General features: G+C 39.6%; 1 protein-coding gene across 1 annotated transcript; it reads left to right on the forward strand.

The window, feature by feature from the left end:
* The first annotated feature begins 17,358 nt into the window (after positions 1-17,358).
* Positions 17,359-18,345, forward strand: LOC111521376 (olfactory receptor 1D2). Its single transcript, XM_023184760.1, has one exon. It carries the CDS (start codon positions 17,407-17,409, stop codon positions 18,343-18,345), a length of 939 nt encoding a protein of 312 aa, XP_023040528.1. The 5' UTR covers positions 17,359-17,406.
* The last annotated feature ends 209 nt before the right edge of the window (positions 18,346-18,554 follow it).

The following is an 18,554-nucleotide window of genomic DNA, read 5'->3' on the forward strand; positions in this document are numbered from 1 at the left end:
GCTTAATGCCAACCTACTCAGTCAACAAGGCTATGATTTTTTTTCTTGCGATTCAGTCTACCCAATATCAAGATATTGATGTGGGTAGAAATGAGACTGATGTGGAAGTTTAAAGATCATGGGAAGGCCAGGTGCGGTGGCTCACACCTGTAATCCCAGCACTTTGGGAGGCCGAGGTCGCCTGAGGACAGGAGTTCGAGACCAGCCTGACCACTATGATGAAAGCCCGTCTCTACTAAAAACACAAAAATCAGCCAGGCATGGTGGAGGGCACCTGTAATCCCAGCTACTCGGGAGGCTGAGGCAGGAGAATCACTTAAACCCAGGAAGTAGAGGTTACAGTGAGCCGAGATTGTGCCACTGCACTCCAGCCTGGGCAACAAGAGCGAAACTCTGTCTCAAAAACGAAAAAAAAAAAAAAAAAAAAGAAAAAAAAAAAGAAAAAAATCATGGGAAAAGGATTAAGTACATTTCCAGTCTCTCAGACCTAGCTCCTGGTCTCCTCCAGATTCCTCTCTCACACACTGCAATCCTGAGGAGTTTTCAGAACTTCTACAAACCCTGAAGATACAGAAGGGACCCTCGTTACAGGATATTTAACAGGATCATGGGGGTTAACCCAGCCAGATTAATGTGTACAGGAAAAAGAAAGATGTAGTGCTGTGATTTACTGATGAGAAGAATCTATCTTTGATTTTCTGGGAATTTCCATCCTGGGAACTAAGTTGGTACCATCTCTTTTTAAAATGTATGATTACGGACCCCATATCAGTCAGATATCACAAATGCTGCCGTTGAGGAGATGAGGCATATGGCTTTGGCTGCTCTTTTCCTTTCTCTGCATCTTAATGTCTTCAGCTGTAAAATAGGAATACTGACTTAACCCTGCTGACGGCACAAAGCAGTGATCAAGTTGAAATCTCTTATGAAAATTCCTTCCTTACACGACTCCATTATGTAACACAGTTGATCCTTGTACAACACAGGGTTTAAGGGCACCAACCCCTGTGCTGTCGAAAATACACAAATACATTCTGACTGCCCCAAAACTTAACTACTAATAGCCTACGGTTGGCCGGAATCCTTACAGATAACATAAACCATCGATTAACACACATTTAGTATGTTATATTCTTACAATAAAGTAAGCTAGAGAAAAGATGTTACCGAGAAAATCATAAGGAAGAGAAAACATATTCACTAATCATGAAGTAGAAATGGTTCATCATAAAGCTCTTCATCCCTATTGTCTTCATGTTGAGCAGGCTGAGGAGGGGGGTTAGTCTTGCTACTCAGGGTGGCAGAGGCAGAAGAAAATCTAAGTGGACCGACACAGTTCAAACCTGTGTTGTTCATGGAGCAACTATACTTATGAATACTATTTTAAATAAAGAAATTGAATCTGGTAAACAGCAATCAAGATATTTCTAGAATGTTCAACAGTAATTTGGATTTTACAGTGCCTAAAGAACAGTCCCACATAGTCACACCATAGAACCCTAGTAATCAGGACCCTAAGGTTGGAAGGACCCACAGGGACACAGCTTCCAGCCTCACTTACCAGGTATGTCTGAAAGGAATCCCGAGGCCTTGACCTGGGAACCTTCACTCCTTTATGCACGTCTGATACATGGAGATGCAGCCTCTGTCGTCATCATCTAAGTCCACCCTGTCCCTTCACACATTTCCCAGTCTATGTTTTCCAGGTTCTAGACACAGTAGGTCCCAGTAGACCCCAGGCCCTGGTGAAACTTATTAACAAGCAAAGTAATTACCCATGATCCTCTGGGACAAATCTAGGAGGTCTAGAGCAGGCACTACTTTATCTAGAGCAGGCACCCCATCCTGGGGTAGGAGAACAGGCAGAAGAGGAAGCAAGATCATCCCCAAGTCCCACCAGGGATGCTGTTCAGACCACAGCAGTCCACAGGATCTCTTCCTTGTCTGCATATTTCTTTATTTTATTTTATTTTTTGAGATGAAGTCTGGCTCTGTCATTCAGGCTGGAGTGCAGCAGCATGATCTCAACTCATTTCAACCTCCGCCTCCTGGGTTCAAGTGATTCTCCTGCCTCAGCCTCACAAGTAGCTGGGATTACAGGTGCCTGCCACTGCTTTTTTTTTTTTTTTTTTTTTTTTTTTTTTTTTTTTTTTTTTTTTTTTTTTTTTTTTGAGGACGAGTCTCGCTCTATTGCCCAGGCTGGAGTGCAGTGGCACAGTCTCTGCTCACTGCAACCTCCACCTCCCAGTTTCAAACAATTCTCATTCCTCAGCCTCCCGAGTAGCCGGGAGTACAGGTGCCTGCCTCACGCCCGGCTCATTTTTGTAGTTTTAGTAGAGATGGGGTTTCACCATATTGGCCAGGCTGATCTCAAATTCCTGACCATGTGATCCACCCACCTCGGCCTCCCAAAGTGCTGGGATTACAGGTGTGAGCCACCACGCCCGGCCTGAATATTTCATTATTTTAATTCCTAAAATATTTGCTTTCCAAAATCTAATGAATTGCTCTGTATTGTCCAATTATTACTTCAAAAATGTTATCCTAAAAATGAAGAAAGAAACGTTCTTTATTGATCAACTAATTCAATCATCCGGTCCCATCATGTATGTCTGCTATATTTAGGAAAACCCATTTTGAGTTATTTCCACACATCCCTCATCCCTGAATGTTGAAATCTAATCCCAGTCTCTAAACACAATACAACTGCTACCTCCACACAATTACATCCCAATTTCTCCCGGCCACATATGACAACTTTATCTTGGGTCTTTATGGGTTAAGAGGGTGTAAAAAGATAAATGGAGAGAAAGTGGAGTTCTGAGAAAAGTAACTACATTTGCAAAGACTCAAGATGTCAAGACAACATGGCATAGTCAAGAAACTAAAGGACGTTCTGTGTCCAGACATGTACCGTGTGAGGGAGGGAACTCAAGGGGAGAAAGAGCACCAGGCAATGTCCTGCTCCTGCAAGGCCTTGTGAGATGCCATCAGCAGCACCACCTTCATCCCAAGAGGAAAGTCTCTAACTGGTTTCAGGCAGGGCAATTAGATGCTTAGATTTAACTGGTAGAAATGTAAATCTAATTAAAGTGAGGAGAGTAAACTAGCATTAATCAATCAGAAAGGCAGATTAATCATTTACAAGGTTATTTCAGTAACTCAAGGTGAGAGATGATGCTAACCTGCATTAAGGTAGTGGAAACAGGGCCTCAATTACACATACTGGAGAAATATGGACACCTGTAAATATTCTTCACTAATCTTCATTTCAACATGAGAAAATAAAACAAAACTTTAATTCATGTGGTGAAATAAGGGGGAACTATCAAGGGATCATAGTTGCCAAAGAATATCTTCTTGTATAAGTAGTGTGATTTATACCCTCTTTTGTCCACTAAATGTTTTAACCAAACTAAGATTTCCTGACGTCTTTTTTTTTTTTTTTTTTTTTTTTGAGGCAGAGTCTTGCTTGGTCACCCAGGCTATAGTGCAGAAGTGCAATCTCGGCTCATTGCAACCTCTGTCTACTGGATTCAATGAACTCTCATGCTTCAGCCACTCAAGTAGCTGGGATTACAGGCACACATCACCAGGTCCAGCTAATTTTTGTATTTTTGTACAGACAGGGTTTCACCATGTTGGCCAGGCTGGTCTCAAACTCCTGACCTCAAGTGATCCTCCCACCTTGGCCTCCCATAGTGCTGGGATTATAGGCATGAGCCACCAGGCCAGAGACATAAGTCTCTTCAAAAATAAAAGAGGCAGACCTCTGCTTCCACATAGGATATAGTGGGTTCCAGCAAGCTACAATGATCCTGCTGCAACAATTAGAATTTTAAAAGGTAAAAGTTTAATTCATAATTTAAAGGTATCAAATAGTTGCAGAAGCAACAAAAACTACATAACCTAAAATTTCAGAGAGACGATGACCATTCTAAGATGAGCTTACTCCAACTAGCTATTCTTTCCCTTGGGAAAAGTAGTTGCTGAATCTGGGCACGGACTGAGGTAGAGGATCTGTGCTGGGGACATGAAAGCATTGAAGCATGTAGCACTCACCCAAGACCAGAATAACAACTTTGAAGCAGGAGGGGCCTCAAACCCATGTACTGTTCTCCCCATGAGACATTTGCTGACTCTGATAGAATGCTGGAAATCTAGGCAGATGCTACTAAAAAGAGAAAAAAAAATCTCCTGCCAACTTTCAGTACTGAGGAAGAAAACACACTGTTAGAAGAGGCCTTTTTCGAACATGTATCTGGTGTCTCCCTCAAGATACTTGCCAAACGTTGAATTTGCATGGAGGCAAATTCCAAAGAACTAAGCTAAAAACCTCTGAAGAACATTTCTCACTACTTTTCAGGGCTAAGGAGATGAAGATACATGAAAATCCCAAGGAGGAAACAACCTAGGAACGGGAGTAAACTTCACCTTCCTAAAGTTACAATCCAATCCTAAGCCCAAACCAATTCTTGATTGAATTGAGGTGGTCAACCCACTCACCGTATCTGCATAAAAGAGGAAAAGAAGAACCATTTCTGGTAGAGAAAACACCACTTGAAGCCACTATACCCTTAGTATGTCAAACTCTCAGCACATACTAAAAAATTACTACATACAGGCAAGAGGCAAAATTACATGCCTAGTAATTAAGACCAAAAAAATAAAGATTGAAAGATGATTCTGATCTTAGAGGTGGCAGACAAGGAATTTCAAATAACAATTAGTATGTGAAACAGACAAAAAGATGAATAATTTTTACTAGCAAATGGCATAAATAAAAAAGAGCACAATGGACATTCTGCAAGTGAACAATAAGGTATCTGAAATTAAGAACTCAGTGGATGAATTTAACAACAAGTAGGGCATAGCAAGATACGCAATCAATAAACTACGAGACAAGTCAATATAAAATACCTAAACTGAAGCACAAAAAAAATTACAGGAAAAAACCCCAGATGCAGCCATAAGAGATATATGGAACATGCACAGAAAGCCTAATTATGTATCACTGGAGTCCCAGAAGGAGAGGAGACAGAGAATGGAACAGGATCAGTGTTTGAGAAGATAATTAACCAAGAATGTTTCAAACCAATAAAAGACATAACACTACAGGTTGAAGGAGCTCAGCAAATCCCAGGCAGTATAAACTGAAAGAAAACCAAACAGAGGCATATTGGTGAAAACTACCGAAAACCAATTATCAACAAAAACCTGAAAGCTGTTGGAGAACGGGGTCTTAATCACTTCAAAGAACATGTCTTAATGCATTCAGGCTGCTATAACAAAATAGTATAGACTGAGTGACATACACAGCAGAAATTTATTTCTCACAGTTCTGTCTGGAGGCTGGGAAGTTCAAGATCCATTTGCCAGAAGATCCAGTATCTGGTGGGTACTCACTTCCTGATTCACAGATGGCCATCTTTTTGCTGTGTCCTCGCATGGCAGAGGGGGACAAGGGAGCTCTCTGGAGTCTCTTTTAAAAGGACACTAATTCCAGTCAGGCGCAGTGGCTCATGTCTGTGATCCTAGCACTTTGGGAGGCCAAGGCAGGAGGATCACTTGAGGCCAGGAGTTCAAGACCAGCCTGGCCAACATAGTGAAACCCAGTCTCTACTAAAAATACAAACATTAGCCAGGCATGGTGGCGCATGCCTATAATTCCAGCTACTCGGGAGGTTTAGGCGGGAGAATTGCTTGAACTCGGGATGCAGAGGTTGCAGTGAGTCAAGATCACGCCACTCACTGCACTCCAGCCTGGGCAACAGAGCGAGACGCCATCTCAAAAAAAAAAAAAAAGGAAATACTAAAGAAGAAGAACAAGCAAACCATATATCAATTGTATTAGAAGATATGATAATTAAAATGTAGAGTATTGATATAAGAATAGGTGAACTGACAAATGAAAGAGATTAAGATTCCAGAAACAGATTCATATGTATAGTCACCAGACTGATGATAAAGATTTCCACTGCAATGACGCAGGAAAAGGACGGTTTTCTCAGTAAATGGCATTGGATCCGTTGAAGATCCACACTTTAGGAAGAAAAATGTATGTTGACCTCTACCTCACCGAATATAAACATCAATTCCACAATGATAGCAGATCTAAATGTGAAAGGTAAACCAGTAAATCTTTCAGGTGAAATCATAGAGAACACGGCAAAGATTTAGCAAAGATTTCTTAAGATAGAGGCAGCACTAATTATTTAAAAACTGATAAATTAAAACTCTTCTATTTCTCTAATGGCACCATCAATGGAATAAAAGCCAACCCACAAAGGTGGGTAAGATAGTCTTATTACAAACATCTGACAAAAGACTCAGAGCCAGAAAAGATGAAGAACTACAAATCAACATTAAAAATAGAACAGATAACCCAATAGAAAAAAAATAGCAGAATACTTGAGTAGGTGACTTACAAAGATAATATGCTTTTGGATAATAACTCTATGAAAAGTGCTTAACTTCATTAGTCATCAGAGAAATGTAAATGGAAATCAGCAATTCCACCGTTGGGCATATATTCAAAAGAAAGGAGATTCAATATATCGAGGAGATATCCACCCTTCCACGCTTACTGCATCACTATTCACAATGGCCAAAATATGGAATCAACCCAAGTGCCCATCAGAGGATGAATGAAGAAAGAAAATGTGGCTTATACACGCAGTGGAATATTATCCAGCCTGAAAAAAAAAAAAAAAATGAAATCATGTCCTTTGCAGCAACACAGATGAAACTAGAAGTCATTATGTTCGGTGAAATAAGTCAAGCACAGAAACAAATATTATTTGTTCTCACTCAATATGTGAAAGTTTAAAAAGTGGATCCCATGACGATAAATGAGCAGACTGGTGGTCACCGGACGCCAGGAAGGGTAGGGGGAGGGGGATGAAGAAAGGTTGATTAATGGGTACAAAATACAGTTTGATAGAAACAGTAAGACTGAATATAGTTTACATCATCTACTGTATATTTCAAAATAGCAAAAGGGGAATAAGTCAAATGTTTCTAGCATAAATAAGAGACAAATATTTAAGGTGACATATATCCCAATTATGCTGATGTGATCTTCACAAATTTTATGAAGGCATTAAATCATCACATGTACCTCTATTATGTATCTTTTTTAAAATAAATTCAACCATGGTGAGACACCTCTATATGCACCACAACAGCTAAAATGAAAAGGATGAAAAATACCAAATCATGTTAAGGTACTGAGCAACTAGAACTCTCATACACTACTGGAGGTAGGGAAAATGGATACAAGTCCAGTACTGTGGAAAAGTGTTTAGCACTAGCTACCAAAACTACACATAGGCCTGCCATGTGATTTATAAATTCCACTCTTAAGTACATATGCCTAAGAGACATGTGGAGCTACACCAAAGCCAAAAACCAGAAACCACTAATGCCCATACATGGATGTTTCATGGTCTCTTCACACAACAGAACACCATACGGCAATGAGGATGAACAATCTACAACCACATACAACCGTGTGGATGAATCTCACATATACAATGAGTGAAAAACCCCAACACAAAAGAGTACAAACTGTATACTTCCATTTAAATAAAGTATGAAAATAGATGAAGCTAACTTTATGCTATTAGCAGTTAGGATAGTGAGTACCCATGCGGGAACAGTGACTAGAAAGGAATATACGGTGATTTCTGGAGAGTCAAGTAATGTGTTTATCATCTGAGTGCTGGTTACTCAGGACTGGCCTGTTTGTAAACATTCCAGATAAAATTTTCAGGCTTCATTTTATTTCCTAAAATAACACAGCATCATTATTTTTCCATCTATGTCCAATAACTATATTATCCAGAGTCCCTATATGCCTCCCCTGTGTTGGTTCTTGCTGTTGGAATCTTCCTTGTGTGTCTTTTTATCTTTGGGTTTATGTTGGATAGTGTGCTTGAAAAATTATTAACAGAAGGAATTCTGTTATTTCAGTTCTAAGGTGACATTATGTTCCTCCAAAAATGATTTTTTTAATTGCTTTTGCTTAGTACTTTGGGTCACAGACATCTGGAAACATTCTAGTTGAAGTTTAGTACTTTAAATCTGCCAGACCTCTCCTAATCAAAGCCAACAGGCAATATATGTAGAGTCTGCTTTATTTTTGGCTATTACTTTGGCTTACTGTTATATGTATTTTATCTTTTATTATTATTATTATTTCACATGGAGTCTCACTCTATTGCCCAGGCTGGAGTGCAGTGGCACCATCTCGGCTCACTGCAACCTCCACCTCCTGGGTTCAAGCAATTCTGCCTCAGTTTCCCAAGCAGCTGGGACAACAGGTGTGTGCCAATACGCCCAGCTCCTTTTTGTATTTTTAGAGACAGGGTTTCACCATGTTGGCCAAGCTTGTCTGGAACTTCTGAGCTCGGGTGATCTGCCCACCTCGGCCTCCCAAAGTGCTGGGATTTCAGGCATGAGCCACCGCGCCTGGCCTTCCTAGGGTATATTTTAAGATTGCTGCACAGTAAGGAGCTGGTTTGCTTCTTGTAAACAAGACTCATTTCCCAAGACCCTCACCTCTAGAGAATAACATTGCAGCAATTATCCATGTTCATCTCGAGATGCTATATCTGGGGATTGCATCCCCAAGTTCTCTCCAAAACAGAGAAGCAGACCTGATGTGCTCACTGTTCAGCCTGTTTCTTCATGAATCTAGGATCCAAGACAGTTCTCAGATCCCACAAGTCTCATCAGGGCATCAATAGCCTGAAGTCCTGTCTCTTCTTTTATAGAAACTGAAGACCCAGGAAACAAGTTCTCTGCTCTGTAACTTTAGCCAATAGGATGAGTCTCCAAGACCTATTGAGAAAATAATGCATTCTGGTCTTTTATGACCTGACTGTGTTTTCATCCTGTAGAGCAGGAATGTGGAGGAAGCTGAACCAGTGAACTCTGAGAGCAGCACAGAGCAGTAGGTAAGGTCTGTGCGTCTCAGCCTCATGCTCTTTCTCCCTCTTCTCTCTTCCTTATCTTCTCTCTTCTCCATTTTCTCTCTCACACAAACATACTCACATACTTTGGGAACTCATGTAATCTCACCCCTTAGTCTTTAAAGGTAACAGAACAATCCCTTGAATCTTAGAAGCACTCTAGAGTTTTCAAGGTAATTTTCACATTCTCTGTGGCATGTAATTCTCACTACCTGCGAGAATGGCTACCTAGGTGAGAAGAGGGGATTTAGGCAGGTCGTGGGCCCTACTCAAGGTCATATAGCTAGGAAGTAACAGAAGAGGTACAAAGCCCAGTGTTTCCACTGGAAGCTTGGAGCCCTTTTCCATATCGCCCCTACAGTCTCCCTACTCACACCCCAGCAATACATCAGAGGGGTCTGTGTCTCTGCAACCATCTGACCACACCAGTGTTCAGAACCCACTGACTCTTACAAACTCAGAGCAGTGTTTCCCAAAGCATAGCATCAGAACTACTGCAAAATTGCTAAAAAGAACTTGGTTTTCAGAACAGAAACAGGACTTCAAGAGAGACTCAGAAAGTCAGCTGATCAGGTGACCGCGATGTACACAAGTGCAGGGGATGCTTGCCTTGTGGGTTAGAAAGCAGAGGTGTCTGGCCAGACGCGATGGCTCATGCCTGTAATCCCAGATACTTAGGAGGCTGAGGCAGGAGTATGGCTTGAACCCAGGAGGTTTAGACTGCCGTGAGCCAAGACCGTGCCACTGCACTCCAGCCTGGCAAAGAGCGAGACTCCATCTCAAAAACAAACAAACAAACAAACAAAACAGCAAGCAAACAAGCAGAGGTATCAATAATTTCTCAATTTCTCTAGGAGTCCTCTGGCTTTCCTCAGTCTTGTCACCTTCCCTCTACCCTCCCTCCCATCAGCAGATGTCCCATAGACCTCTGAACTGTAAGAAGCAGACCGTGAAAGGAAGTCCTTTGTGATGTGGGAAGCCTGTAATACCGTGTGCCCTCATCTTCTCTCCCCTGCAGTTGCCCCATGAAGCCTGACACCATAAGTCACCACCCTGACATCCTGGACCATTCCCAACAGATCCAGAGTCAGGTCAGGCTGCTCCTGTCTGAGTGGGGAGCAGAACCAGGATAGAGGCAAGACTGGGAACCTGTTGCTCTTTGTACTGAGAGCAGGGATCTCTACTAGAAAGGTGTGGGAAATACAAGTGGGAGGAATGAAGAATAGGAATCCCTTTGCCACCCCCATCACAGGCCCCTTCCGTTTACAATTAGGCTTTACATTTGGAGAGCTGCTTCCACCAACAGCATTTCAGCTCTTTCTCCTGACCCCGGGGGAGGTGGGCATTACTGCTGTCCTCCATCGCATAGTAGAATAGTTAGATTGTGAAATTTGGAGGCAGAACGGGGGCTCAAACCCCAATGTGTCAGTTCTAATTGAGTGAATGTGAGAAACTCATTAACCTTCTAAATCTCAGCCACCTCATTTATAAAGCAGGATAACAGAAACAAATAGCTTGTAGACTAAATAAAAGATGTATACATAGCACTGTATGTATGTATGTATGTGTGTGTCTGACAAAATCGCAGTTGGTTCAAAAAATGCTTGAGTTTGTTACACTGGGGTTTGAACCCAAACTTCAGACTCAAAATCTCCTTCCACTATGCCACCTACCATGGATATCTGGGAATTTAACTTGCTACACTGAAGTAAGGAATTCACTCATTTGATGAATGCTAGGACTGCCCTATACCTTCACCCCACCCCAAATCTGGCACTCCAAATTACTTTAATAGTCTAAATTACTCCCAGTTCCCACATCTCCCTTTGCTTATTCTGCTGTAACTTCAAATTAACCATGTTTCAGATTGAATTTGCAAAACAGGCTCCATCCTTCCCTGGTACACTGGCTGGTTTTCCAAAACACTGCATTAATATGTACAGTAATAATATGTACAGTAATATATACAGTAATAACTACATATTTTGGGGGTATATGTGATATTTTGATACATGAATATAAGTGTAATGATCAGATCAAAGTATTTAGGACATTCGTCACCTCAGACCTTTATTATTTCATTGTGTTGGGAGCATCCTCTTTGTAGCCATTGTGAATGGGGGTTCATTCATGATTTGGCTCTCTGCTTGTCTATTGTTGGTATAAAGGAATGCTTATAATTTTTTCACATTGATTTTGTACCCTGGGATTTTGCTGAAGTTGCTTATCAGCTTAAGGAGTTTTTGGGTAGAAATGATGGGGTTTTGTAAATATAGAATCATGTCATCAGCAAACAGACAATTTGACTTCCTCTCTTCCTATTTGAAGAATACCCTTTATTTATTTCTCTTGCCCGATTGCCCTGGCCAGAAATTCCAACACTATGTTTTGTATAGGAGTGATGAGACAGGGCATCCTTGTCTTATATGGTTTTCAAAAGGAATGCTTGCAGCTTTTGCTCACTGAATATGAATTAAGTTTCTTTTCTTTTCTTTTTTTTTTTTTTGAGACGGAGTCTCACTCTGTTGCCCAGGCTGGAGTGCAGTGGTGTGATCTCTGCTCCTGCAAACTCCACCGCCTCCCAGGTTCACGCCATTCTCCTGCCTCAGCCTCCCTAGAAGCTGGGACTACAGGCGCCCGCCACCACGCCCGGCTAATTTTTTTTGTATTTTCAGTAGAGATGGGGTTTCACCGTGTTCGCCAGGATGGTCTCTATCTCCTGACCTTGTGATCCGCCCGCCTCGGCCTCCCAAAGTGCTGGGATTACAGGCGTGAGCCACTGCGCTGGGCTGGATTAAGTTTCTTAATCCTGAGTTCTAATTTGATAGCACTGTGGTCTGAGAGACTGTTATTATTTCAATTCTTTTTCATTTGCTGAAGAGTGTTTTACTTCCAATTATGTGGTCAATTTTAGAATAAGTGCCATGTGGTACTGAGACCAATGTATATTCTGTTGATTTGGAGTGGAGAGTTCTGTAGAGGTCTATTAGGTCTCCTTGATCCAAAGCTGAGTTCAAGTCCTGAATATCTTTGTTAATTTTCTGTCTCATTGATCTAATATTCACAGTGGGGTGTTAAAGTCTCCCACTTTAAAGACATAAAGTCTATGTGTCTTTGTAGGTCTCCAGGAACTTGTTTTATGAATCTGGGTGCTCCTGTATTGGGTGCATATATATTTAGGATAGTTAGCTCTTCTTGTTGCATTGATCTCTGTACCATTATATAATGCCCTTGTCGTCTGTGATCTTTGTTAGTTTAAAGTCTATTTTGTCAGAGACTAGGATTGCAACCTCTGCTTTATTTTTTATTGTTTGCTTTCCTTCCTCTATCCCTTTATCTTGAGCTGTGTGTGTGTTTGCACGGGAGATGAGTCCCCTGAATACAGTACTGTGATAGGTCTTGACTCTTTATCCAATTTACCACTCTGTGTCTTTTAATTGGGGCATTTAGCCCATTTACATTTAAGGTTAATACTGTTATGTGTGAATTTGATCCTGTCATCATGATGCTAGCTGGTTATTTTGCACACTGGTTGATGCAGTTTCTTCCTAGTTGCATTGGTCTTTATATTTTGGTGTGTTTTTGCAGTGGCTAGTACCAGTTTTTCCTTTCCATATTTAGTGCTCCCTTCAGGAGCTCTTGCAAGACAGGCCTGGTGGTGATGAAATCCCTTAGCATTTGCTTGTCTGTAAAGGATTTTATTTCTCTTTCGCTTATGAAGCTTAGTTTAGCTGGATATGAAATTCTGGGTTGAAAATTCTTTGCTTCCAGAATGTTGAATATTGGCCCCCACTCTCTTCTGGCTTATAGAGTTTCTGCAGAGACATCTGCTGTTGGTCTGATGGACTTCCCTTTCTAGGTGACCCGACCTTTCTCTCTGGCTGCTCTTAACGTGTTTTCCTTCATTTCGACCCTGGAGAATCTGATGGTTATGTGTCTTCAGGTTGATCTTCTCGTGGAGTATCTTAGTGGTGTTCTCTGTATTTCCTGAATTTTCATGTTGGCCTGTCCTGCTAGACTGCTGAAGGTCTCCTGGATAATACCCTGAAGTGTGTTTTCAAGCTTGTTTCCATTCTCCCCATCTCATTCAGGTACTCCAAACAATCGTAGGTTCAGTCTTTTTATGTAGTCCCATCTTTCTTCGAGGCTTTGTTGATTCCTTTTCATTTTTTTTTTTTTCCTAATCTTGTCTGCATGCCTTATGTCAGCAAGGTGGTCTTTAAACCGATAACCTTTTTTCCACTTGGTTGATTCAGCTATTGATACTTGTGTATGTTTCACGAAGTTCCCATGCTGTGTTTTTCAGCTCCATCGGGTCACTTATGCTCCTCCTTAAACGGGTTATTCGAGTTAGCAGCTCCTCTAACCTTTTATCAAGGTTCTTAGCTTCTTTGCATTAGAACAAACTAGAACATTTAGCAGATATGGATAAATTCCTGGAAGAAACTTCTTGGAAGTATATAATCCTCCACCATATGGAAATGAAATAACATATGGAAATGAAACATGTTTTCAGTTTTTCCTGCTATTCATTGTTAATTTTATTTTACTGCAGTTAGAAAACATACTTTGTATTTTTTCTAGCCTTTCAACGTCATTGGGGTTTGTTTTATGGCCTAGTATATGGTCTATCATAGAGAATGTTCCAATGACACTTGAAAATAATTTTCTTCTTTTGTTGCTGGGCAGAGTGTTATATAGACACCTGTTAGGCGCAGTTAATTTATACTGTTGATGAAGTGTCTTTTTCCTTGTTGATATTCTGTCTAGTTGTTCTATCCACTATAGAAAGTGGTGTGTTGAATTCTCCAAATACTATTGTTGAATTATACATTTCTGACTTCATTTCTATCAGTTCCCTTCATGTATTTGGGTGCATATATGTTTATAATTGTTGTATCTTCTTCATAGATTGACCCACTTGTCATTATAAAATGTCTCACTTTATCTCTAGTTAGACTTTTTGACTTAAACTCTTAAGAGATGGGATCTTGCTATATTGCTCAGGCTGGTCTTGAACTCTTGGCCTCAAGCAGTTCTCCTACCTCAGCCTCCCAAAGTAATGAGATTAACAGGCATGAGCCACCAGGTCAGCATAAACTCTATTTTAATCTTTAAAAGCCATTTCATATTTTCAGGCTAAAGTATAGCCATTCCGTTTTTCTTGTGGTTCCTGATTACATATATTTTCCCATCCTCTTACTTTCAACCTTGCTGTATCTTTGAATCAAGTAGGTTTTCTGTAGAATGCATATGAATGAATCATGTTTTTATCCACTCTGACAGTCTCTGTCTTTTGAATTGTTTTATGCATTCACACTTAATGATTGATATAGTTAGATTTATATCTCCCATTTTACTTTGTGTTTTCTATATGTCCCATGTCCTTTTGTTCCTCTGTTTTCCTTTACTACTTTGTTTTCCATTAAGCGAGTATTTTCTCATGTTGCATTTTAATGTCTTTAATAATTTTTCACTCTATTTTTGAAGATATTTTTTAGTGGTTGCTCTATAGTCTACCACATACATTTTAACTTATCAGAATCAGCTTTAGATTTATACCAACTTAAGTCCAACGATATACAGAAAAATGATTTCTATACAATTCTATTAGTTTCTTCCTTTTGTAGTAGTGTTGTTATAGATGTAACATCTATTAATCCTAATAATCCGTTGTTATGATTACTACTCTACCTTCTGTAGTCATTTCCTTAGTCCAATTCAACTTTGCCTCCACCCAGTTCCTTTATGCTGTAATTGACAAACATATTTCTATATGCTATAGCCTCAACAATACATCATATACATATTATCTTACATAATTGGTGTTTAAATAAGTTATAAGAAAAAACAAGATATGCATTTATACTGTCATATTTAATAGATATATGTAAAATATTACAGATATATAGAGATTATATCTATATATATTTACATATTTACATACATTTATAATATTACATTTTCGTACTTTACCACTGTTCTTTCCTTTTTGTGTGTGTGGATTCAAATTATCATCTGAGGTAATTTACTTTCAACCTAAAGAAATTTCTTTAGTTTGTAAGATAGGTCTGCTGGCAAAAAATTTTCTTTGTTTTTGTTCACCTGAGATAATCTTTATTAGAAAAAAAATTCATTTTTTTAAAGATAGTTTTGCTGAATATTAGACTCTTACTTGATGGATATTTTCTTCAACCATTTTGAATATGTTATCCAACTGTCTTAGAGCCTCCTTTGTCTCTGTTGAGAAGTCTGTTGTTCATATTAGGCTTCCCTTGTAGGTAAAAAATCTTTTTTACTTGCTGATTTCAAGATTTTCTCCTTGTCTTTGCCTTTCAGCCTTTTTACTATGATGTGTCTATTTGTGAAGCTCTTTGTATTTATTCTGTCTAAAGTTTGAGTTTCCTTTAGACTTATGTGTAGTTTTTTAAACAAATTTACGAAGTTGAAATTTCAGCCATTCTTTCTTTGAAAATGTTTTTCTGATTTTTCTCTCTCCTCTCCTTTAGCACTTACCTTCCATGTGTGTTGGTGTGTTTAATGGTGCTCCACACTTTTCTGAGTCTCTGTTCGTTTTTCTTCATTTTTTCTCTTCCTCTGTTTTTCAGCTTGCTTAATTGATATCAATCTGTCTTAAAGATTGCTATTTTTTCTGCTAGTTCAAAACTACTATTCAGCCCCACTAATAAAATTTTCATTTCAGTTATTGTACATTTTGACCGCTGCGGGATTTCCATTTGGCTCTTTTTTATACATTTTTTTTTATTGAGATTCCCCATCTGTCACGACATTCTCACAGTACCTTCCTTTACTTCTCTAATCATGCTTTCTCTTAGTTTTGTGAAAATATTTTCAATGGCTGCTTTGAGGTCTTTTCAATGAAGGCTGACATCACATTGTTCTCACAGGTAGTTTCTGTTGCCCGATTTTTTCCTCAAATGTGGATCATACTTTGTTTCTTTTCATGGTTCATACATTTTGTTGGAATATGGACATTTTAGATAATTTATTGTAACAATTCAGGGTACTAGTCTCCCCTAATGGGGCTGGTTATTGGTATTTACTTGTTTATTTGCTTAGTTCCCACAATCACTGAGAACTGTCAGTAGTATTCGAAGATTTTATTCTTTCCCTGACCGCATTCAGCTGTTTTATATATACTATTTTTAAAATATTTTACATATACATATTTCTTTTTTCTCAATGTGCCATTTCTTGAATACTGCAGACTTTACTTGCTAATATAGAGTGTAGCCATGTAGAACTTATCAGCTAATATACAGTGCACCCGTATTAATCTACCAAATTCCACGTTTTGGTGTCTGTGAAGTTTCTACTGATCTGTTCATTCCAACATTACTATCATATTGCTTTAGAATTCTTAATAGTTGATAGTGCAAGCATCACCCTGTTACTCTTTTATTCAACGTTTTTCTAGCTTACCTACATGCTTATCTTTAGATGAAATTTAGACCAGTTTCCTTTCTCAAAAACCCTGTTATAATTTTGATATCCAGTAAACTTTCTATTAATTCAAAAGAATATATAGTTTGGTGACATTTCTCTTCATATTGGAAACCTTGATATGTTTGTCAATTTATTTAATTTTTAATTTATGCCTCACTGGAGAAATCTGAAGGTTTTGCCTGATTCTTGTTAACATCTCAGTGCCATGATTTATTTGTTAATAGTGGGAATGAGATAGTTTTGCATTGTATTTTAACATTTTTCCTGATTCTCGTGAAATACAACAACAAGAGGCAACATTTCTGAGTGCTAATTGCATACCTGCTCCTTGTGTTAAGCACTTTATTACTTAATTTTGCCCCACCCCATAAAACTCATGTTTCGCATATAGAAACTGTGTCTTAAAGAACTCTGGTACTCTACCTGAGGTTTCACAGCAAGTAAGTGGCAGTGCTTACTATCTTACTAGCTGGGAAAGACTTGATTTCAAGAATTCTGAACTCTAATAGTATTCTGGTTGATAGTCCTACTTTTTTCAGATAGATCATCATATCAACAAATAATAATTGTTCCTACTCCTTTCAAATATGTTTATTTTCTTCCTTTTATTTTTGAACTACTTCTTGTACTGCATATATCTGTATTAAATATTATTTTAAAACATACACATATAAGATAACATACTACTCACTAAACGCTTCAAGAATAGCGTAAGACGAAAGGATTGAAAATAGGAATTACACATTATTCCTTTAACATTGAGTATACCAGCTTTGAAGTTGCTGAAATAATTACATCACATAAAAACTTTTTTTCTACTTTCTTATTTTCAAAAACTATAAAATTGGGTGTAAGATATTCTTAATTCTAAGAAAATGTTGATTTTTCTTATCTTCATGTTTTTATTCAATTAAGGGCATTTGGTAAACATCTGTTGGTGTTCATATTGCAGAGAGTTGGGGAAATGGATGGAGGCAACCAGAGTAAAAGTTCAGAGTTCCTTCTCCTGGGAATGTCAGAGAGTCCTGAGCAGCAGCGGATCCTGTTTTGGATGTTCCTGTCCATGTACCTGGTCACGGTGGTGGGAAATGCGCTCATCATCCTGGCCATCAGCTCTGATTCCCGCCTGCACACCCCCATGTACTTCTTCCTGGCCAACCTCTCCTTCACTGACCTCTTCTTTGTCACCAACACAATCCCCAAGATACTGGTGAACCTCCAGTCCCAGAACAAAGCCATCGCCTATGCAGGGTGTCTGACGCAGCTCTACTTCCTGGTCTCCTTGGTGGCCCTGGACAACCTCATCCTGGCTGTGATGGCGTATGACCGCTATGTGGCCATCTGCTGCCCTCTCCACTACACCACAGCCATGAGCCCTAAGCTCTGTATCTTACTCCTTTCCTTGTGTTGGGTCTTATCTGTGCTCTATGGCCTCATACACACCTTCCTCATGACCACGGTGACCTTCTGTGGGTCACGAAAAATCCACTACATCTTCTGTGAGATGTATGTATTGCTGAGGCTGGCATGTTCCAACACTCAGATTAATCACACAGTGCTGATTGCCACAGGCTGTTTTATCTTCCTCATTCCCTTTGGATTCATGATCATTTCCTATGTGTTGATTGTCAGAGCCATCCTCAGAATACCCTCAGTCTCTAAGAAATACAAAGCCTTCTCCACTTGTGCCTCCCATTTGGGTGTAGTCTGCCTCTTCTATGGGACACTGTGTATGGTGTACCTGAAGCCCCTCCATACCTACTCCGTGAAGGACTCAGTAGCCACAGTGATGTATGCTGTGGTGACACCCATGATGAACCCCTTCATCTACAGCCTGAGGAACAAGGACATGCATGGGGCTCTGGGAAGACTCCTAGATAAACATTTTCAGAGGCTGACATGAGGGCAATTTGGAAAGACAGCATTAAAGTGGAGACTGGGAATATCCTTCATCCTATATAAGGGATTGTCCTATGTGTTACACAGCAGTGATTGGGACATAGCTCCAGTTCAGAGAGCATATGTGTGTGTGTGTGTGTGTGTGTATGTGGTGATAAAAAAGACTTATTTGTAACGTGGTGTCCCCCAGGTCTCATCAGCCTTGGCCGTAAA

Source organism: Piliocolobus tephrosceles, chromosome 16 (genome assembly GCF_002776525.5).
Source record: "Piliocolobus tephrosceles isolate RC106 chromosome 16, ASM277652v3, whole genome shotgun sequence".
Lineage (NCBI taxonomy): Eukaryota > Metazoa > Chordata > Mammalia > Primates > Cercopithecidae > Piliocolobus > Piliocolobus tephrosceles.